This window comes from Phalacrocorax carbo, chromosome 3 (assembly GCF_963921805.1).
Source record: "Phalacrocorax carbo chromosome 3, bPhaCar2.1, whole genome shotgun sequence".
Lineage (NCBI taxonomy): Eukaryota > Metazoa > Chordata > Aves > Suliformes > Phalacrocoracidae > Phalacrocorax > Phalacrocorax carbo.
Genome location: NC_087515.1, coordinates 41,837,856 through 41,862,219, shown reverse-complemented (window position 1 = coordinate 41,862,219; position 24,364 = coordinate 41,837,856). Strand labels below are relative to the sequence as shown.

Here is a 24,364-nt window from a genome sequence, read left to right as displayed (position 1 = left end):
GTCTTTACTAGCTCCAGCTGAGATTTCAATCTCTACTACTCATTTGCTCTGCTAGAATCATACACAAAATTAAGCTAACCACTATATAGGCTGAGTAGTTCATTTTACATCTCCCTGGAGCCTAAGTAATCAGGTTCCTTAGGAACTACCCTAGCAGTGCCAATATTATTTAATTTAAAAAGAGAAGGTGTGTCTTACAGGATGATCCAGATGTGGTAGTACCAAGCTGTGATGGGTCGCCAGCTGAAAGAGACTGAATAACCAAGGGTTTGCTTCAATTCCAGGCCCTTTCACTTCAAAGGCTTGACTAGTGTCCCAGCAATAGAGATCTTGCACCTCTAGATTTTATCTCATTTCCCGAACCATGTGAAGTTTGCCTCGTAAACTTGGCAGCGGGCAAGTGGCTCTCCTCTCAACTGCCGATGCATGTTAACAAGCTGGAGTGCCAAGACACAAGATAAGCAACTTAAGGCTGCTATTGCTCAGTAATTACAGCAGACACAGGAGGGAAGACATTCCTGGTGACTAGGTTTTTTTTTTTTTTTTTGGTAAGTGGTACTCTAGACCAGGTCTTTTTTTTTTTCCTTTTTTTTTCCTTTTTTTTTTTTTTTTTGTTTAAGTGGCTATCTAGAAGTACCTGTTCTAAAGGAAAGCTGGGCAAAAGCTGCTGGTGAACAGAGACATTCCCATTGTTTGGGTTGAAGGCTGTGGCAGTGGAAATCTGGGTGCGTGCTCCAGAGCATTTCAGTAAAAGCATTCAGGGAAGACTTGATTATTCTTAAGTGATGCTCTAGAGACTCCACAGAGGCAAGCCCCAACCCACAATGGGCAAAGCAGATGCCAAACCTGCGTGTTCCTTCAGTTGCTCTTTGTGACACCCGTGTAGGGGCACACCCTCTGCTTGGCACTTCCAGCCCAAGGACTGTGTGTCTCCGCTCCTGGCTTCCACCCTCCAGGCATCCAGAGCAGGGAGATGTGCCGGCCAGACCAGAGGCAGGTAAGCTCAGGGGAGAAGAAAACCATTTCAGGGGGTTAATTGAAAAATAAATACATCTGTAAACACAAGATGCAGAATGGAAGCCTGCAAATAAATGCTGCCAGCTGGAAGCTGGCCAAACTGATAAAGCAGAAAAGAAATTGAGGGTTAAATGATTTGAATGCTAAAGGCTGGGAGTTCAAAGAGAAGCTCAAGGAAACTCCCACCCACCAAGTCCATACAAAGTGGCTCTAGGCAAACGTAAGGCTTCTGCAGGACAGCTTTATCCCAAACTCAATTTCCAAAAGTGAATGGTTTGGGCAAATGGTTAAGGGATATCCTTTAGCATCTGGGAGCTCTTGTGCAAGGGAAGATGATGCCCAGAGGTGAGCTACAGCTGAGGGGCAGAAGGAGTTGCTCTCCACAGGCAAATGGATGAGAAGCGCATCTGCCCACATGGGGTTGGAAGAACAATGTGTAGCTGTGGATGTATTTTCATTGCTTGGTAGAAACAGGCAGAAGAGAGCTGCCCCTGCAGGCCAGGGGGTGAGGGAAAGCAGGGCAAGGCTGGAGGTCACTCTGTTGTCCCTGGAGCATCAGCTCCTGTCCATGTCAGGAGTGGGGTACGGTACCTGATGGCAACCCAGTTTTCACTAGGTACATAAGGACCAAGGGATTGCAATTAGAAACTCCTGCCTAAATAAAGCTCAGGGAGAGCACACCATTAGAAGGATGCTTCCTTTTCCAAAGAAAATCTCTGTTTCAGGTCTGCGTAGCTACTGTTTTCTATGCAATGGATTGGGGACAGGAAAGGCACCTTTTTCCACTGCACCAGGAAGCAGTACTCAAAACAGAGCATGGGACAACTGGTGATGTGTCTCTCTGATATAACACTCTCTGTGCCAGGGTCTTCTGGTGGTTTTGTGACAAGGACCCTATGTTTCCAGCACTGACCCTCCCCTAGAGGCTGTACCGCCTTGGTCTGGTTACAGCTTTTTTTTTAATCAGCTGAAGTCAGAGTACTTTACCAATGAGGTCTGTGTCATTATCCCACAATACAGTGGGGTAACGAGAGCAGCAGGAGGACAGCAAGGCATGGCTGCATAACACTAAAGCTCTTAGTGCAGGAATTACATTTACAGGTGGGGAAGTCTTAGTTGTAGTATCAAAGCTTTTTGAACAGGTGCATAACTATGCCATAGCACTGCAGCAAGGCTAGAGTTCAAGAGTTAGCTAATTGTATCTCTCTCAAAAAGGAATTGCCTCAGACCAGTTAATTTGTCAAGATAACGAATTGCAGCAATTCTCCTCATTTGGAGCTGGGCCACTAACACTGATCTGAACTGTATTTAAACTCTTGATGACAGAGACTGAAAAAGATATTGCAATACTGGAGGTACAGGTTCCTAAAGCAAAACTGCATGTACAGCTGGAGTTGAGAGGCAGCAAGGGCATGCGAGTACACATCCTGCATATCCCTTAGATATGAAGAAATTCCCTGGGGCACCGACTCTGGTGCCTGGGCAGGCAGAGTTCATCTTGAATCTTTGGGCGTGATTGAGGTCCAAAAAGGATAATATAGTACCCATAAAGTTTTGATTTCTGCAATATGAGATAACACAAGCAGAATTTTTACCTCCACCCTTCCAAAAAAACCCAACAGACCCCAAAAGCATGGATTTGAAGTTGTTGTACATTTCTGGTAGCTGCCAGACAAAAACCCTCCACAGGCCTGATGCTGTGATTCCCATGGCATTGTATTCTCCCAAGCCCCAAGTTGCTAGCGCATTTTTGTTTTCTGTGCAGTAGTAGACATGAAGAAGTTTGGAGGAGAGGGAAAATCTCCATAAAAATGGAGACTTAGCCCAATGATTGTCCTCCATTTCTGCTGAAAGTGAAGTAGATAGCATCAGGCAAAATGAAACAATGTATGTTCTTGTGCCAGACCTTCTCCTCTGGCTGTCAGGCATTCCTTCCCCCCCAGGAGAAACATGGACCAGAATAAATCCTGTACATCGACTCAGGGGAACTGAAGAGAATCAAGGATGAGAAATACCATCCCTGAAGGACACTCCAGATGTGCTTTAGTTGGGGAGAGGGACCAACTTTCTCTGGGCTTCATGGGGATGCTCCTCCAAAGAAGCCAGGACAAAGCCTCTGCTGCTACTGGCACCTCCTATGAGTGGAGCAGGACACATTGAAGTCTATTCCATTGTGCTCTAGCAGTGCTCTTTGGTGTTACAAAAAGCAGGAATGTTTTCAGAAATGATTTCATGCTGTTAGGTTAAGCAGAACTGATGTCAGGTAAAGACAGAGAAGTACGCAAGACCTTTGAAAAGGCAACCTGACTCTTGCCTTGCATTGGCACACCCTCTTCAGGAAAAGGATGCACTGAAAACAAAATTGGTTGTTGATGACTGTGCAACTATGCCGGTGCCTTAAAAAGCATCAACATGAGAAATTAGCCAGACAGCTCATTTCAGAATATTCCTGCTGAATGGACTACTTAGGAATGAAATTACTTGCTTTCTCATGTTATGCAGAATAATCACTCTCTACCTGTAAGTCCACTTAATTTAGAAGAGCTGAGTGGCTTTTATTTTGGAATAAGTACATCCACAGGCAGAGCTCTTTCAAAATAACTAATCTGGTCATTGCTACATGTAAACAAGCCTTATAAATTGATGAGGATGGTAAAGAACTCATGAAGGTATGGCCCAGGACTTCTTACTCAATTTGCAAGCACTTACTTAGTCCTGTCTTCCTCAGGGCTTATATGGTGATCAACAGAGCTTACAGAGAGACAGGTTGAATTTAAACAAAAAAGTCATATGTTTGAAAAAGAAATAAGCTTTTGAAAACGGTCTCCTCCTGTTGTTCCTTCATGTTCCAAGTCTATCTTGCTTGAGTTGATCCTTACTTCTAAATACCACAGTCAAGTGGTAATCTAGGATTTAGTAGATCTCAGAAGTGCTGGGTCTAAGGCTGGCAGGGTCTGGAGATAAAGTGCGTGCATCCTCTTCTAGAACAAGCAAGTGACTGATAAAGGGTAACTTTATGTTGCTTGCAGCTAGTTTCTTGGCTTTGGCTGCAGTAGAAATGTCTTGCTGTGTGCAGACTGCAAAGAAAGGCTTAAATGTTAAGGTAGAAAATTATAGAAAGAACAGATCTTTGCAGGATGGGTTATGTCATCTTGTGCAATATGTAGGGTGCTTATCTGTTTTTCTTCCCAAGACTTTTCTGTTGCTAGAGTGCTCCGGGGAAAGAAAGGGCCATCTCAGACTGGAAATCTGGGCTGAGGTTGCTCTGACTGTGTTTGTGGTGGCTTAGTGCATGTGTCTACACAGCATGGCAGCAGCAAGAGCTATGTGGGAGATGCAAAGTGACCTAGATCAGCACCCCTAATTCCTGCTGCTGTGCTAGTTGCTCTGTCCTGTGCAAGTGTGATGTGAACCATATACCAGTCACGTTAGAGACTGACCTTGTTTTCTTGGAGAAACCTATGTAAAAATGGGTATAACAACACTCTTGACACTTACCTCACAGGATGTTGTGAAGCTTAATTAAATGTGCGCAAAAGCATTTTGAGATCCTTAGATGAAAGATGTTTTTATAAATGCAAATTATAATAATTACAGCTAGTAACCACCATCAACTACTGACACAATTAATTCAGGTTGCCACAGGCCATCACAACAACGTGTGCAAAGAGGCATCAGCCATTTAATGACATTTATGTTGCGTGAGAACTCAAAGCCTTAAAAATGCTGTAAACAAAGGGGAAAAAACTAGATACTCGGGGCTTGCCCCTGCCAGGCACAGTTGGTGGAAGTTTCCTCTACTGCTTCCATCACCCCCATGTTTGCACTGTGACCCACCCTCAAGGAGACGAGCCCACCTTAAAGACTGCATCAGTTGGATCGTTTTAAGTCAAGATGATTTTTATATTTAACATTGCAAGGAAATGGAAAATGTCTGCAAATAGCTTGGCTCACAAAAATCAGGGAATGTGTAAATATAACACTGTTTTTTGTTAAATTCTCCCTCTCACCCCTTAGCCCAGCACACTTACAGCATCACAGAATAGACTTTGGCTACAGGGTATTATCCAGCTGACTTTCCAAGGGTGAAAACAAAAGCTAAGCAATCAAGATGTGTCTGGCCAAATACTTAAAGGCCCAGTGCACACATTTAGTTGACAACTGACTGAAATCTGAACCATTTTGCTCAGCCTTTCTTGTTGCTTCAAAACTGATTTGGGCTTAAATAGCTAAAACCTACAGGTGTTTAAATGCTCTCCCTTGTCAGCAGAACAGCCTCATCAGACATGGTCTGAGGATGCGGTCAGACTGGAAGAGATATCCAGAGACCCCACAGGTGAATCCCAAAGAGCAGGCTAGCCCACCTGTGCCCCTCAGGCTTATTTCATTGCTCACCTTTAAAGACTAAAATTCAGAAGAGTAGTAGATACTAAGCATCCAACTTACCAAAGCAATTAGACTAAATGCACTGCAGCTAGAAATTTAAGCAATGCACTGAATTTCATTTGAGAATTCATGGTCATAAGACTGAAACCTTTAACATTCAACCTAGCAGCAAATTAAATCAGCCTTCTGATCAAGTGAAAAATTCTATGCTATTGAAGTTTGAAAGTGTGAAGCACACATTTACTAAAAGCAGGTTTTTTTCCTTTTTCTTTTAATGAAGAAAAACTTGGGACCAGTTAATTGCCTAATCCAAATAATGGAGAGATGGGAATACTATCTGTAAATAAAACCCAAATTACAAAACAGTATTGCTTTCTGGCCTCTGCCAGACTAATGTGCTCATAGTCAGTGGGTTTCAAGAAAAAAAAGTTACCCATGCTGGAAGGCTGTATAAACTAAATTTACTCCAATATCAATGAGCTTCATACCTGCACAGTTTAACAGGAGCTAGCTTTCCATGTACCAAAATTGAAAATGCTTATATAGTTTTTTTAGTCCCTTTAAAAATACTGACTTTCTATAATACTTTTTGTGCTTTAAAAATAAGAATACTAAGTTGGGAATTTCTTGGATAAGTTTTCATAAAATGAGGGCCAAGTTTTTATGGGATCTGTGTGTGTGCTTGTATCTGCATAGAAAACCACTGGTATAGAAAACATGCTACACAGTAGGTACCAACATGTTATTTTAAACCTACGAAGTCTAACACTTTATTGTGATGTGTATATATGCAAGTTGTGTGTTTGCACACACATAGACACATATGTATACACACACAACATGCATACTGACATCCTGTTGCTAAGCTGTCTTAATGACACACAGTGCTCTGGTCACTGTCTCTTGGCTAAATCTTACAATAAGAGATGAAAATTAGATGTGTTTTCTAAATCCACCTCAAGGGACTAGGACATAAAAGAAGTTGGGGTATTAGAGCACGTCTTGTTTTAACCATCTCCATAGTACCCTGACTGACACTTTACAATTCACAAGAAAGGTGTGGCTAATAAAGTCACTGAAGCAGATATAAGGGCAGGTCCTCCCTGATAGGCATTTATGGCCCGTCACTCAACTGCTCCAGCGCTTTGCTGCACAGACTTGCTGATAACCACGAGCACATTCTGTGGTTCTGGTGCCCAAAGGCCTCAAAAGCCAGTGTGACCGTATCAGCATCTGAAAACCCTGACTGACGGGTTGACACTTTCCTTCCCATCCCTCACCATTAGAAGAGAATAATTTAGAGGAAAAAAGTAAAGCTTTGGAAAGGGGACACACGATGGTTTCAAAGTCCTTTCAAAGGGGAAATTCAACCTTGTAGAAACAGTAGGTTTTTCATTCTCAGGCTGTTCCTTCCAACCCCTCGGAAGATCTTCATCTGACTGGTATCCCTCAATTACAGAGTGGCATGAATACCAGAGTGTTTTGTTGTTTTTTTTTAATACCTTATGGAGGCAATTTACACTACATGCTGCTTTCTGCAAACACAAATACTTTGTCCCTGCCTATTTAAATAAACTCCGTCAGCAGGAGCAGTGGCTGCGGATGCTGCCTGGGGAGCTCAGAGCCCTGGAGGGAGCTGTGGGCACCTCCTGGCATTGCTCATGCTTCTGAAGGTAACCAGGAGGAAAGTCCATGGGAAGTGATGCAAAGCGCTGATGCTTGATGCCAGGGAAAGAAAATCACCGTGGCTCCTGCTGGAGTCCCCTCACTGCCCCATTTCATTCCCTTTCTTGCTCCTCTTTTCACTGAAGTAGACAACAGGAGTTTGGAGATAAGATTCTGACTCAGACAGAAGCTCACCTCTTCAGAAAAAAACCTTTTTTTTTTTTTTTTTTAGAGAAGGTAATTAACCTAGACTGCATTCTCTGATATCTGTTGAATACAGCATTGCTTGTCAGGCACTCCTTTCATCACTTAAAGTGCATTTTGTATCCATGGAAAGCAATTAATGTTCAATAGGGAAAGTTTGTCCTTACAAAGCATCTTTCCACATTCCTGCATTGCCTCAGCAATCTTTTTCTTTCCTTACATGCCACCATCAGTATTTCTCACATAAATGTGCATCACCCAGAGGTGTTTACTATCTACCTGGTTATTACTGTGTCCTTGTAGTCCTTCCTTAACAGCCTGACTCTGCTCCTTCTGCCTCTTCTCTGGCTTCAGGTGGAAACTCTTCCTTGCGCTTCACGTTTTGTGGGACATTTTTGGATTGGTTTAGGCTGCAGGTTGGAACTCAGCCCACTGCAGGGAGAAGGGATCTGTCAGAGGGAAACTGTCACCATGATCCTTTCTGACCTGTAAAGAGCGGCTTGAAGCAATACTTTATAAGAACAGTCCTCACTTTAAAGCAGGCTTGCAGCTTCTGTTCCTTGCAGGTCTATTTTACTAATGATTTTGCTTCAAAATCAGCAAAATTACCTCCAGACCCACCTGAAGTAACTCCAGGTGAGAGTGCCATGTGAGCAGGTTGTGCCTGGCCCCGGAGCCTCTACTTATACCTACCATGGTGCCCTGATGGAGCAGGGGGTATAGCCAGCTACAGTGGCCAGTGCTGGGGGTTTCTCAAACTGCTAGCCCAGCTGGCATTTTCATCTGCTCCTGTGGTACTATAATGAAGAAGAACGTGGTCTGAAACCACATGTAAAAATAAGGAGCTCTTTGATTTATATTTCTGAAGTCAAAATAGATGTGTAGGATAGCAGGAACTTTCAAGCCCCCACCAGTACCAATACAAAGAAAGGCTGAATCACTGCTATTTAAAATAGTACAAAGCCAAAGAGAGTTAGGATGCAAGTAAACTAGAGCATAGGAGACAGCTTTCTAGGCAAGATGAGTAGCGTAAAGAGTGGAAGAACATCATGGCAACTCTTAATATGAAAACGGTCAAGGATTACTCACAATCTTGTACTGGCAGGTGGCTGGAGCCATTTAATCAGGCATCTTTTCTATTCCTAATACCTATAATTATCTATTATAAAGACAAGGTTAAATTCACACATGAGATTTTTCTTTCCCCAACCCTGACTTGGAGGGGGGCAGGGCTACCAAATTCTGGAAGTCTTTGCTCTCATAAAGAGAACTGCAGCTATACACCCTGGGGAACTGTAGCAGAGATGGTACCTGAGGATCTGTGCCTTGGCTAGGATTACCTTGGGCTGTGCAGTACATGATCAGGACTAACCTCTCCTGTGTCATCCAGTTACTAGAAAACTGGAAGAGGCTTAAGGAAAAGCCAGCATGCTCAGATGCATATCACAGCAGCATGGTGCTACTCAAGAGTTAATCTATCAATGTAAAAAAAACCCCACTGAATTTAGTCGATGCTTTCAATCTCTTCCATCTCAAAGGTGAAAGGAGGAAGGCAAAGCTGAATCCAAATTATCTTCTTGCACAACAGATTCCCTGATCCTGGTGAAGACCAAGCTGATTTAGCCATAAAGTTGACCTGATGTAAATCTGATTAAAGTTAATCGTGGAAACATTTCCAGTTCCAAACATACGGCAAAAAAATGCTCTCCTACAAGTACTTGAGGTATTCTTAATAGTAGAGGCAACTGGAGAATATTTTAAAATTTATTTTATTCTGAAAAGACTCTTTTCCTCAAAACTGATTTTTATTTTTAAACTGTACTAACTTTCAGAACTCCCATGTAACCAAAAACTGTTTGCTACCTTCGCCATCTCATTTTGGGAACTGCCTGAAAGTTTGTTTAAAAACAATTGCGGACTCCTTAATATATGTCATGTTTTTACTATTTCTTCATCATGCATACCACGGATACACCAAAATAAAGTAGATTTTGGGAACAAAAAGTTGCTTTAAAATGAGTTTTAAGTTTTTACATAATTTTATTCTGAATGAGTGGAACTTCTAGATGGTTTTCTAATATAGTGTTTTAACCAAATGTGCAGGACCCATCTATAAGCATCATCATCCAGGCATCAACTTACATGAGTAATTTAACATTTGCCTATGGACAGAGAAGTTTACCTCCTGCAGACTGCAAATTACTAGAGGTATTGGGTTTTGGTTTTTTTTTGCCCGATAATAGGGTGTCAGATCAGTGTGTGCAGAAGCTTTTGTCCTGGTTCTTAAAATATTACACTTTGACAACTGCAGCACCAGGAACCATAGACACTCTGAATGAAATGCAGAGTTATCTGCTAGTAAATAACTTCAGTAAGGTGATGGAAAAACCTGAAACAAAATGTTTCTTGCTTTCTTTAACCTTCTCCTTCCTCTCAGTTGCATATTTTATTTTCCCTGAGTCGAAAATTAGAAGTTTAGGATGGGGTGGCATCCCTGCACACCCCGGAATAGCCTTTGTGTATCATGGTTGTTGTCACACTGACACCTAATGGCAGATATGAACTAGAGTATAATGGCTGATTTCCCAGGGGTGTGTTTTTACCCCATGTTGTAAAAATTCCTTCAAATTACAGAAAATAAGTGAGTTTAGAAAATGGACTTCACCTGACTGTGTGGTTAACCTCTGGGAGAGCAGCACTGAGGGTGTGGTGCTGAATTAGCACAAGAGTGAGGGGCTGTGGCATGGGACTTGGATGTTGCCAGAAGGATGGGCAGCCCGTCAGAGTCCCCAAGGGAAAATAAAAGCACTGAGGGCTAAAATGAGAGGGCCAAAGACATCCAGTAGGTTGGTGATGGCTGGAAAGGTCTGATTTCATCCAGACCCTGACCTGCTGTGTTGTTTCTGATCCTGATGAGTGGCCAGCAAAGCTCTCAAACACACAGGGGAATAGGTTGGGACAGTGTAGTTGATAATAATACATGAAAACAAGGCATTGACTAAAGCTCATGCTTCCTTCAGGAATTTTTGAGGAAATCAGGAATTTTTCCAGAATGTTTTACTGTTAAAATTCTGCTTACTAGATCAGAGTGGAGCACTGTGGTCCTAATTCTTCCCTTACATATCTAAAAGGCAACAGCAGCACAGCCAGTGGGACCATCTGGGCTTACGCTGCAGCAGACTATGCCCACTCAGGCTCTGTATCCACAGCTGTGAGCTAAACACCTCGCCATTTGGTAGCTAAAAGCAAGGGCCTATGGTAAGCACTTTGTGGCTGTTTTTCTTTTGCCGCAATGCATCCTATGTAGTAAAATATTATTTCATCTGGTTTATAAAAGTTTGTATTATTTAGGCAGAGGTGTGGTGAAATTTAGCAATGAACTTCAAGTGATGATTCAGAAGAAGTTTAGACTGGGTCCCAAATCCTTCCCTCTATGGGTTACAAGGTGCAGTCAGAGGGTGACCTCATGTAAGGCTCCTGATGGTTCCCAAGCAGCAATGCTTCCAGGTCATGTAAGATCAAGTCCTGGGGTTATTCTACAAGGTCTCTGGGATGGCCCTAGAACCTGCGCATTACCTGGTGCACCTCAGGCTTATTTGTATATCTCTAAGGGGGGATTTTGAGCAGTAAGAACATCAGCAAAGGAAATGACTAAATTTAGCAGAGGTATAAGAATAGCCATAGTATGATGTAGCAGAAGGTAGGTTACATCAAGGAAAAAACATAAGCTAGCAGTTATTATGAAGCAGTTATATTTCTGAAAAAATTAGAAGTCATGCATAGGTTTTTAACGTAACTCTACAGGAAAGAACATTGTCTTCCACATTCCTTTACAGTGAAAATTTTTAAACTATTAGTTAATCCATGGGATCTAATTTATGTGAGAACTATACCCTGACTTTTTACTGGTCTTGTGGTATGCAAGGACTCAAAGCTGTGTTCATAGCCATCACTGTGAAGGACAGCAAGAAAGTCCTTGGAACTCCTGCCACTGGTTCCTTAAGAGGAAGACCTGGCTGAGCTCTGAGCACCATCCAGACAGGACTGGTGGAGTCAGGCATGGCAAGCCTCCCCACTGACATCAAACACAGCTTTGCAAACACATTTGAAAGGCATCACTTTAAATATGGGCAAGAGCTGGGGGAAAAGCTGTGTCCTCCCAGAGGGCAAAGGAGAAGCAAGGACACGGGTGCTGGGGAGCTTGAGCTCCCAGGGAAGGCAGGTGTTACAGCCAGGCCCTGGGCTGGGAGGGCAGGAGGCAGAAATCAAGCAGCTGTTGCATCTTTGGTTATCATAAAGATGAAAAGGTGAGACCTGCAGTAAGTAAGTAATTATAATGATCACCATACATGCTTATAAGCTATTATTAGTAATATATTTTAATCATATTATAATATTTTGTCATTTCATAATATTGCAGAGATAACAAATGCTGCCTCACAATCTATTTTTAAGGCTGAATTTTACAGTTTGAAATCTAGCATGATTCGGGACTTTTGGTATCTTGAATGCTGTGAAAAATATTATTGAAGGGCAGATATGATTCATGCATGAGTTCAGGAGTTGCAGCAGTCTCATGGCACCTAGATTTAAAGTAAAAAGAAGTCTTGGTGCAGACTAACCACCAGGAAGGATATTTAGGGAAAAGATACTTCAAATAGCTGAAATGAAAAACAGTGTATGTTGAGGGAAGAAAAAAGTAATGAATCCTGGATGTACTTACTGCCTTGTTTCAGGTACTGTTGATCAGCCTTTCACCAATGCTTTTTCTTAAACAGACCATTTCTTTTCTTCTGGCCAAGTCTGGCACTTTAAAAAAGTACAAGACTGACAACAGTGATGGGTGCAAAGCTTACTCTCCAGCTCCACCGAGCTTTTCCCTACAGCTTTCACCAGCGATATCCTGATTAGAATGTCACTGGCCCTGAGACAGGAATTTTACAGGGAACTTGGTTTTGTTAGACTGAAAGCATTCAACAAGAACTAGCATCAGGTCATCAAACACCTTTGCTTTTGTTGTGGAGTTTTTCAGGGGTGAACTGTCAAGCAGTCTCTTGTGCAGGAGTCTCTGGAGGAAAACAGCCTCAACCTCTGATTCTGCTGTGGGCACTTCCATGGTATCCCCACTTAAGAGCCTGTGGTGTGGCTGGGGAGGGTAGTGAAAAAGGAGGCAATAAATAAATAGCCCTTCAGCGTTTTTGTTTGTTTGATCAGAAACCAGATATGTGCAAAGATTCTCATTTTTACAAGAGCTGGTCCTGAGCACAGGAATCTACAGCCTTCTCCTGTTGGTATTGACCATGGTGTATCTGATCACTACTTCTAAAACTCACCTGCATGTGGAATATTTGGTGATAATTCTTTGGTAGGCCATTATAAAAAGACTTAATGTTGAAATATTACAATCGAACATTAAATTGATACCTCATGTCAGCCCACCATTAGACCGCTTTTCAATTCCTCTGCTGTCATGCCACTAATGTGATGAATTACAGCCTGTCACATCATGTTATGTTACGCAGAACAGACAGGACAAAACACATACCAACTGCCATGCAAATATGTGTTTGCCAGCTCTCTTCAGTGTGTAGAAATGCAACTGGCAAATTCCCTATCAGAAAACTAAAGGCTCAAGGATGGCTCTAGGGTGTGTGAGACAAACATGCCTCTGACACACCATGAACATACAGATATGCAGCTCTCAGCTGGCTACAGCAATTATGAAAGCACCTCCTGCTGTGATTATTTCTTGTTCCTTCAGAAAAAAAAGCAGCAGCGGATTCTGTGGCTGCTGATGTCATGAAGCAAAATATAAACACATAATAATTAATCCAGTGCTTTGGTTCAGATTTTGAGCTATTTTTATGACTGGCCAAATTTTGGCTGTGTATGTGTAAATATAACACCCACTTATGTACACACACACGTGCATACTATGAGATGTGTGAATATACATTATGTGGCTTTTAACTGCAGTCTTTTAGCCTACATGTGGGCCTTTTGAAGCTAATGGGAGATTTACCAGGGGCTTTTTCACAGAGCTGTAGGCAAGACTGGAATCCAGCACATATGAATATTATGCTATAATGATATAGTGTAAATCATCTAGTTTGACCTACAGTGAATTAGAGGCCGTTAAATTTCATCCAGCTATCCTACACCGAGCCAGAAAAACTTGTGTTTGACTAATGCATAAATTGTATTTGGCTAAAACCTATTTCCCAGAAAGGTATTAATTTAGTCTCCATGCAAAGACACTTTCCCTGCATCAATTTCTTTGATAGTTTGTTTCAACAGTTATTTTAACTATGTGTGCTTTTTATTTAAATTGACTTCAGTCTATGGAGTTAGTGCTGAAAAGTCAAACTCCTACCTGAATTTCTAGCTATAATGTCAGTGGATACTTGAGTACTGACTTGCTTCTCTTTACTTCAATGCCATGCCATGGGCATCCCTTCAAGATCTTTTATGCAGAACTATTCTTTATCACGTAACATCATCACCCAAGGAATCTCTCTGTGAATTGTTTTCACTTTTGTAACTTACTTCTTGATACGTTGCCATGGCAAATAAGTTATTTACTTGGTAATTAGTGTCATCCATTCTCTATTGCCTATGTGCATCAACTTTGCTGGAGGTCATAGGGATAAGATGGAAATACACTGAAAAGATCCGAGATGAGAGACCTCACATACCTTGCAATAACCTAATTGTTAAGAGGATAAATACAGATCAGACACAGACAACTCCTTTCAATTTCCAGAATTTGGGAATTTTTTTTGTTTATAAACCAGTCATAGTATGTGGCTATAGATACAAAAAAATTAACTCCCTAAAGCTGGCTTTTCCAGTTACTGATTTTTCTTTTTTTTCTACTTGACTCATCATTTAAAATGACAGAAAAGAATTGTTTATCTGTGACTTCTTCATAAGACTTTTTCATATTAAATAGGTCATAATTTTACTGCTGACAGATATTACAAAATATTGGAATCATTAAAATTAAAATATTAAGGAGAATTGTGTCTTCATTTCATCAGGCACATAGTGGTGGTTTTTAAAGCAGGTTCTGTAACGGGCAAGAATATGTCATGATAAAGAAGGGAAAAAAATGGAATGCCATGATTATTCTAAAGCTTGACACAAAACTATAAATCTCTTTCAAGTGAAGATACACAGATCTTTGTGTAGACCTCTGCAGCTAAGCAAACCAGCTAGCCTTTGATGTACTTATAATTATTAGGGGCTGAGGATTATGTCTTTAGGCAAAGCTGTCTAGCAGTGGGAAGGTATAGATCAAAACTGACATCGTGACACAAGCAAGCAGAGAGGTGAGATGAGGTGGAGCCAAGAATAGTTTGGCATTACTATAGACCTTAAGTAAAACAAATTACTCCACTTCTTGAAAATAACACAAGGAGGGGAGCAATTAGTGCCTGAAACCTCTTGATAGAGTAAAATCCTCACTACTAGTTGGAAAATAAAAAATGTAAATTACAAAAAGCTAAACATGAGAATAAAGAAGAAGATTCAGCAGATCCACTTAGTTATATGGGAACATATTGTTACACTCCAGTAAAGAAGGTATGCCAGGCCATGAATTCATAACTACCACTGCAATAGGCTTCCATGCCATAAATGCTGTGCGCCACCTGCTCCTCTTGAAAACAGGGGACTCAAGCAGTCTACATCAAGTAGAGCATCCTTCCAAACCAGGATCTTTGTAATTTTTTTTTTCTGTAGAGAGCAGGAGTTCTGGTAATGCCAGGCCTACACTTGAGCTTGATACTTGCTAAAACCCCCCACCCAAAGCCCAGTGAAGATGGCGGAAATCTTTTCATTGTGTTTAGTGGGCTCTGCATCAAATGCTGTGTGTGGTTTGATACATGCAGGAGACTGTACATACAAGCACAGTTAAATAATTTAAAATTACTATGGATCTTCAAAGACACTCATCTTGTGTGGCACAAAATTTAAAAAGTGCTTGTGGAAACTAATTTCTTGCTATAGGTTAACTGCCAATCATACTTAAACATTTTTCATTAAAAATGTTTTTCTGGCTCTCTGGGGAAAAAGTCACATTATTAGAAAAATAAAAGCAAAGGATTTGGTCCCAGAGGTTTTGATTGACTTAAACTGAGAGTCTAAAGAAATAAATAGGAGATCTAACACCTACACTGAAGGGAGCAGACCTCTAAAACACTGTAGCATAAACAGGTGTCCCCCAAGTCTTTCCAGATCACAGTTCATCTGTGTATTGGATAATACCTTTTAAGCATGCCATAAACACATTATGCAGTGAAATAAAAATCATGCCATGAAATAAAAGGCTAAGATTCTCAGTTAACTTGAAACTTGATAGCAAGAGAAAGAGCGTGTGCCAAGGAAGAGTAGGAAATGAAGAAGGCTTTGTCATCAGTGCCAGAGAGGGTACCTGAGAGTAAGGAAGAGGTGTATTGCTTGATAGATGAAAGGAGTCATTATCAACCAAAAGAGGAACAAGTGTTATCAACTGGGCTAATGCAGGGCCAGAAAAGGTTACAAAAACAGGGGGACAATTCTAAATGTGGTCTTGAAATGTGAGCAGGCTCGCCAAGACTGTCAGGAATAGGGGAAGATCTGAATAAATTACAAGTGATTTGGAGGTAGCAAACTGTATGCAAGACCAGACTGGTATCTCAGAGACCCTGTATGGAAGACAAAACACTATAGTGTTTGTCATTACTTATTGCTAAGAATATGGAAGCCATTCAATATAAAATACTATCGCAGAACTAAGAAGAAATTAATAAATTCTCCATTTAAGGTTCAACCCAGTGACATTCCTTGTCAGTAAGGCGAAACATTATGGGGCCCTACATTTTGAATGTCATTTTATGAACAGTGTGGGAAATTAGACCTCAGTCTCTCTGAGAACTGATAAGATTTCCTATCTCACTTGCAAACGTTATGGAATATTTCCAGAAATGTTTTAAAATTCTATTTTAAGTGGAAAAACCTCAAGCACTTTCATGAGACATTACTGAACCACCAAAATGTTAGTCAGTCCCATCTAGCACTTCAGAACAATGCAATTATCTCAACATCAGTGTTTTTATTAAGATACCTCTGTTAGAAATGTTGCCTAAACATTAGTGTAGCTAATATTCTGAATTTAATTCTAAGTAGAAAGACAAGGTTTCCCAATTTGCCTTTCAACTATGCAGCAGTTACCTGTCTTGTCACAACATTAATCCCTTTTCAGTGAAAGCTATTGATTTGAAGGTTAAAATCATCTTGCTAGGCCCTAATGTAATTTGTTGGAAGTTGGCCTTGGGAAACTTTCTGACACTGACTACACATGCTCTTCTTTGGATATTCATTGAGCAATGATGTCTGAAAGGCTGAGTTCTTCACCTCCGTGATTATTATTAGTTATGGCATTTCTTAACAGACTGTGCCGTGTCAGTTCTCTGCAACTCAAGTTTTACATTAGAAACCTACAGTTTACAGCACTGAACAGATGCAGTCTTCCACCATGGATGATATTGTACCTGGCTACTTGTGTTCCAGGAGTGTATATGTGAGGCTACACCCATAAACAGAACTTATTAGTAAGCCTACAAATATTGTCAGTATTGAAGAAAGTCCTCTCCATTTTAATCAAGTGAACGAGGTGCACAGAATATATTTTAGGCAAGGCCTCAAATGAGAACTCCCTGATGTCTTTAAGGAACCCATAGATCTACTACAGAAATAATTCAAAAGGAAGTCTTTGGCAGAGGAAACCACAATAACTATGGCCACTGGTCTGCTGACCAAACAGGAGTGGGGAAAGAGGAGACAGCTAATGCGGTCTCTGAGATGTATGGTACCATTACTTCAATCTTCTCATGCCTTAATATGCATTTTCACAGGCTGTCAAACATAAAATCTTATGAGAATAATTTTCTTTAGAAGATTTCAATCAGTTGAACAAAATACCTGATTCTGTCAAAACCATAACAGTGAATAGCAGCAAGCTCACTTGACACTTCTGGCTTAGCAATATTGTCATGAAATGTCAGAATATGCTCTGAAGGTCTACAGGTGTTTTTACCACATGCACCCAGACATTCTTAGCTTTGATGGTGGCTTCTTCAAAATACTGTATAGCAAACCATGATCATGTGAGGAACTGAGAAGAGCTAAAATTCAGAAAATTTAAAAATAATCTATTTCTAGTTCTCTCTTGACACAAATCTTGATCTAATATATGTGAGGAATCTACCAATGATTATAGAACTCTGGATGACATCTATAAATTTAAGCTGAAATTATATTGTCATTCTACATTATTTGTAGAAGGTTGAAATTTTCCAAATGTCTGAGTTTGAAATCTATTATATTTGAAGTCAGCCCTGTACACAAAAATATCCTGACAAATTAAACATATCTGGGGCAAGATGGAGCACTCTCAAGGGCTTGGGGATCAGTCAGGAGCACTGACTTGTGTTATTTTCAAGTAGTGTTGAGCTGACTTTTGGGGATGGGCTAGCTCTGGAAATATCATCAGATGTTGTTATACAAGAATGGTTCACATTTGTACTACTCAGGACCAAATATTATACTGTAATATATATATGAAATATGTTTTAGAGAGGCCAGATATCATCTAGGGAGGTGTTCCGTATAACTTGGGATCAACAGCAGTGATTGCACCTTGCTGCCTCTGTTTGCTTAGGTTGCTGCCTTCTTGCAGAAGCCTGAAGTGGGTGCTTAAGAAGTCTGGGGTTTGATCTGAGAAGTATGACCATTGGTGAACTGAGTGGCTGAAAGCCCCAGAGAGCTAGGAGTAGATGAAGAGGAGATGGTTAGGGGACAGACACTTGTTTGAAACTGCGTTTTAAAGCTTCTGGCTCTGGCATGAGTCTTTCTCCCCTTCTCAGAAAGTTAAACAAACATCATAATTTACATATAATGCACTTGTTATCTTTTGTTTTCACTGGGTCCACAAAGTTCATGCCTCATTACACCTTTTTTGCTAACAACAGTTTATGAAATAAAACACCAATAAAGGAGGTTGCAATAAAGTATAATAAAACAAAACATGTGGCTGAGATTTCACACGTTTTAAGATGAGACCCACTCTGCAGTGAAACAAACTCATGGGAGATTCCTGTTCATTTTCATATAAAATGAACTGGATGCAAATTCATTACTGTTTATAGACCGAATCTCAGTGACAGTTTGTCCCAGGGGCATTGAAAAGTATTTTAAATCATTCTGATAGTTAATTATTCAGCAAATGAAAACACTTTAAAGACTTTATCATAGAAAATTACTTCAATAATTTATGCTTATGGGGCATTACAGAGGTAACTGTAGGACTGTTCTGAAGGAGGGGAAGGCTGTGTGTCTGCATATTTATAACTGAACATGTGTATTACATCTAATATGCAAGTAAGACATCTGTGATCACCTTAGGTTTCTTCCCTATCTCTTTCTTTGCTTATGTGCCTATAATAGTATATAAGGCTCTCAGTAAACTTAAAAATAGCCTATCTTCAGAAATCTAGTAATAGCATTAGTTTGCAAGGAATTACACAAAGGCAGAAATTAAGGTTTAGTTTTCTGGATTAAGTGTAAGAGAATAGACAGTGATCACAGATAAGTCTTAGGTATCTTAGGTATATGAGGTGCAGAGGACAACTACTTAAGAAGAGAAAAGAAAGCAAGCAAGATGGGCACTTTAAAGAGTGCCCAGTAACAGATGACTGAAACAAATGTAGTTTTTGGCAATTCTAGTGGCGAAAGGGCTTACCCAAAGGCCCAGCTGTGGTGCAAAAAACGCCTGAAGAGACTTAAGCTTGAAAGTGAAAGACACTGAAGAAAAGACTTCAAGACAGGTACTGCCTGATTTCTACTCAGCTGCAGAGGGAAGGAGGTGATACTGTATTGCATAGCCTTGAAAGTCTTGGTCTTATACAATATATAGAAATAGCCACATAAATGCACATACCACCTGTCTGCATTTCTATACATTTGGATGGCATTTGCTTGTGTACTCCTGGTAAACACTGAGATGCACACTTCTAAAAGAATTCTGTGTTACCCAAGATCTCAAAGGTTTTGTGACTCCTTCTGAGTCTTAATCATATTCTTCTTCATGGCATTGGACAAGGACAAAAAAGCTCAGTGATTTCCTCTAATATTCAAAGACACAGTAGAATGAGCAAAACAGCACTGTGCATATGTTATACAAACATTTTGTGTTCTCTTTCTTCCCTTTCTCTACTTTCACTCTGCTGGAGGTCAGTCACCTAGACTTAGACCCCTTCTGCTTGGCTTGTGCTATACGCCTGAAATCAGAACAGTCTACATATTTGCATACATCTCTTCATGACAATTCAGAGGAAACACAAGGAGAAAGTGAATGAGTTATGAGCTCCCCGGCCTGAAAAGTTGTCAGTGTTTGAGCTATTAGACTAACCTTGCAATTTTTACATTGATATTCCTTATGGAACTGCAAGAATCCTATTGCATGCGAAGCTGTTACTTTAAAGCCAGGTTATGAGCCTGTGTTCGCATCAGTAAATGTTTCATCTGAATGCTACCAAAGCATTCATGATGTGACTCCAGCTCTTGGCACAGTGTGACCGAGCAAATATTTAAAGGTGAATGAGATTGCCATACCTGGCCTTTAATGCTGGTATGAACAAAGATTTTTCAGATTCAGTCTCTTACCTCTTACACTCAGTTCAATTTGTACAGCCTGAACTTTTCTATATAGCCATAATATAAATCTTTTTTGCTTTGTAGCTATTGCATTGACACAATCCTCACGCGGTTACTGAAAGGCAAAGCTATGTTATTTTTATGAGCCTCCCTCTTTCGTTATGAATAAAAACACTCTTTCACTTTCAAAGAAAGCAATGCAATCGAAACAATATCTCCCCTACACATACAACACGGTGTTGTACAGGACAAGTATTGATTAAAACAAAAAGAGCTTTTTAAACACCATTAATTCTTACCAATTCTAGTAGTTATTGATTCTGCATCAATGTCATTAGCCTTTTTCTTTGCCACTTCAGCTAGTGCCAATTCACCCTTATCTAGTGCAAGGTAATGGATGTCCTTTGGAAATAAAAGAGAGGAAAAAAAAAGATTAATCTAAAATGAATCTCATAAGAGTAACAAAAGGGATTTTGAAAGAAAGAGGTTCTTTTATTATTTAGATCACAAACACAGATGGAACTGATGAACCTACCATTACATTTTAATTCTCTCCCAATGCAAATTTATTATCTTAATACAGCAATGAATAAAACACTGACCAATCATGCACTGATAAAAGTGAAGCTATTGACTCAGTGTATGAAAAAAACCAATCTGTCTGCTTTTAAGGTAACTTTTGTTAGTGCAACATGAATTAAGAGAGGGTTGATAGGAGGTGGCTCTGTGTAAACCAGATCTGAAGTACTGGAAATCTTCTGGCTGACAGCCCCTCCTTGAACTGTGTTAAGGTTTCCACCTAGTACATGAGTTTTGGGGTAAAGCTCTTTTAGGACTAATTTTTGTTTGGAGGTTGTCATGTTACACTTACTGTTCTTTGAGTAGGTGACGGTGGTCCTCTTTGTGCTGATATTGGACGCAATAAAAGCAACAATGGTTGCTCAATGGTTTTAACGCTCACCAGGTGATGGGATTCCTGAATCACTCTTGAACCACAAGGGCCTTTCCAAAAATGACGTTGTCTAGCATGAATAGTTCCCAGTACTCTGGATCTAGTCCTTCATCTAGGGTTAAAAATTAGAGGGCTGCGGCAGAGGCATATCATTTCATGTTGAATTGCAAGACTTTTTATTGTGCGTTAACCTTTGAGGTGAAAATCACCTGTACTACATACAGCACAATTTGTGGGAGAATATATTCCCGCTGACAAATTACAGCCTCACTGCCTTTGGTTTTGGCTTTTGAAGTAAAATTTCATCCTTGACCATTAATAAAGAGACAATTAACCCCCTTCTCCTTTGGCATCACAGCCACAGGCTGCTCTGTGCGTGAACTGAGACAATATGAAGTGAGGGAAACCCAAGAACAGCTGTCAAAAGTTTTTTTCCCTTCTTTGCTGAAGATGCCATTTAGTATCCAAAGATTTAAGTCATTCTTGGCCATTGTTCTGCAACCTATCTGCATGCAGGAATTTAAAGGGAAAAGGAGTATTTGCTAGAAGAATTGACCTGTGCATACCATAAAAGCAACTATACTCTCATTAATGCAGGAGATTTCAGGTGAAACTCTCAGTGTGTTTTTACTGCCACCTTCATCAATAGGCCAGAAACTCTTATGAGAAAAAGTGATCGTATTCTAGAAAGCTAGATGAAAAAGGTGAGAGTAATAGTGTTAGGAGAAGATGTTGCTTTTATTATCCCCTCATTTAATAATAATAAAAACATTAAAACAAAAAGAAGAAGCAAGCTGAGAATGCTAGGGAAACTGAGACTGATTATGCAGGAAAACCTGGTACTGACTTGCAGGATCCCAATAGTCTGCAGGAGATGGCAACATTTTCTAATTACAAACACAGGTGCAACTTAAAAAATGTGCAAGTGTCTAGGGACAAAGTAATGAGTTACGAACTTGTTGCGAACCCTGTACTTCCTCTCTTTGTAGGTCTAACATAGTCCTCAGGAGAAAAGGGCCTGAGTAGCAAGGTATGATTTCTGTGAAGATTAAACAGTAGATATCGTCAGCTTATTTAGATAACAATAGAAAACTTAAGGGCTCTTGAACAAGTCTGAACTTACAAAGATTTGAGTGTTTGGGCAGGTTGTGTTCATCAATTTAAAATACATTCTGACTATGCTTAAGCTTAATTACGGTCTTTCTGTAGTTTAAACTGAGAGGTATTGTATACTTCAATGCAATTTAAAATAATAAACTTGGGGAGGAAACAACTGCAGAATAAAGTTCTTTCAGTTAAGAGGCCGTACATGCTGTGTGTATCAAACATCTGTTACTTTCAGATCTTGTTTTTGCCCATGTTTTCTGTTTTGAGTAAATAAATGTTTACATATTGCTACATATCCATTGCTACATATCCATCTCTACATATCTATTGCTAACTAACAGGGGCCTTGTAAGACATCGAGATATAGCAGGAGGCTGGTAAGTGGCTTTCTTCGTGGTTCTTCAAGTTGCTGTCATAAAGAATAATAATAATTAAAAAGTAGCTCTTCTCTCTATCTCTAAACAAGCTTTAGAAAGAAAAAACTCTTAATCAGACAATTTCAGATCAAATTTAGGTGTTTCTCATTCAAACAAGCCAGCAAAATTGGATTTTTCTACGAATTTATAACTGCCTGAGTAGAATAAAACTAGAAAATAAATAAAAGAGAAAGAAGAAACACTGGATTACAGAGTGTCTTAAAGAATTACAGGAAAAAAAATTAAATCAGCTGAATATTCATTACAGATTTTTTCACACAATTATCTAAGAATTTATCAGTCCAAAGATCACATCCCTCTCAAAAACAATGGTGACAATAAAAACAATCTCCAGCTGCTTATCAGGAGTTTGCTGAAAGGGCTGTATTTTATCCTTTAACAGTTTGATTAGTTTTTTGACTACTTCCTTTTTACCCTCATCTTTGTGACTCACTGAGCTTGCCCTCGGTGAGCAGAAGTCATTTGCAACACTGATGTGCATTTGTCTATAGGATATTTCTGGGCAAAATTCCAACATTTCTTCGAAACATGCACTTGCCTCATCAGTGTATCACCCAAGATCTGACAGTTTTATTAAAGTGTCTTTCCCTTGCATTTTTTGCTACCTTTGTACATGGGATGGCCTTTTGAATTTTCAGCAGCTGAGAGCTGAAGCATACTACAAAAGGATTTCAAGCTAACAACCCTCTATTACTTGATCTTTTCTGTCACAGATTGGATCAGTCACTGTCCAATAAATGTAGCTGTTGTTCATGATATTATGTCCTTTTCAGTTGTATTTTTTTATTGAACTTTGTAGGAGATGATAATAATTGATGGACTTAGATGTGACGTGAGGGTAAAGCTTATGGGGAGACACAGCAGTGTCTGTGTGTCTTGTTATGGCATCATACTAGTGACGCTATAGCTATAGGACTAATTTTTAAGCCTTTTTTTTTGTTTTTAATTTCTATGAAAGAAATTAGCCCTCAGATAGCATTCTCTCAAACTTCTTTGCAACCTCAAAACAAATAACAGGAATGCTGTAGAGTCCTGTTTGGTGAAAGAGATGCTTGGGATAAATTTTCCAAGATAGATGACATGTTCTTAGAAGTCTCAGGAGATGGGTATTCAACATTTGGATCCTCCTCAGCCTCTCTGATCTGCTCATCTCTGTCCTTTCCTTTTTTGTTCCTTCTCTGTTCCCCTTAATAAATAGATTTGTTCTTTCACAATTCGCTATGTCATCAGATATCTTTCTTTGGTCTACTATTTCTTCTTGAAGTCCTATTAACTGGGAATGAGGTGACGTCACTCCTAGAGCCACGTGTGGTTTTATAAATGGATTTTGTTGGTCTGTAAAACAACAGTACAAATAACTGACCTATGGATTAGTTATTTGTACTGCACAAAATTATAAATGCTTTAAATATAGGTAAAGTCAAGTTGTATGTTATTAATTGCATCTTTACCTCTATAAACAATATATACAAATCATTCAGTGTTAAGCAGAAGTGAAGGATGCACAAACCTTACTTAGCAATAGTATCGCTATACTAACACCTAGAAGGACTAAGCTTTCAGGGAGCAGGTTATCTAATTTTCACACAGTGTTTAGAGCCATGAAGCCCAGTGCCCTAGAAATTACCATGGCACAAATAAATACTTTTATGAGCTATGCACCTTTAAACTTCTTGAATCCTGTACTTAGTAGTCTTGCAGCAGTGCCATTGTTAGCTTATTGTAAAGTTTGTTCATTAGTACCTTACTTAGGAGATGAATTAGCAAAAGGACATTTCCCCAGAGGATGCAAAGAGGTAGGTGTGTATGCTGCTTGTTGCATAACTTAGGGGAAACTGTGAGGAATCTCAAAGATAATGCAAGCAGAACGAGGACAATACAGAACTGGTTTTGATCTCGC

The 24,364-nt window shown here is 39.9% G+C and overlaps 1 protein-coding gene across 3 annotated transcripts in view; it reads right to left on the bottom strand.

Moving 5' to 3' along the window:
• The window catches only part of WDPCP (WD repeat containing planar cell polarity effector), a 156,857-nt gene that overhangs the window by 22,520 nt on the left and 109,973 nt on the right, over positions 1-24,364 (bottom strand). For all 3 annotated transcript variants that reach the window (XR_010372112.1, XM_064446682.1, XM_064446683.1), the window contains exon 15: positions 20,268-20,370. Coding sequence is in view for 2 of the 3 variants with exons in the window: in XM_064446682.1 (XP_064302752.1) it covers positions 20,268-20,370 (103 nt within the window). In the remaining variant the exon portion in view is untranslated. The remainder of the gene's footprint in view (positions 1-20,267; positions 20,371-24,364) is intronic.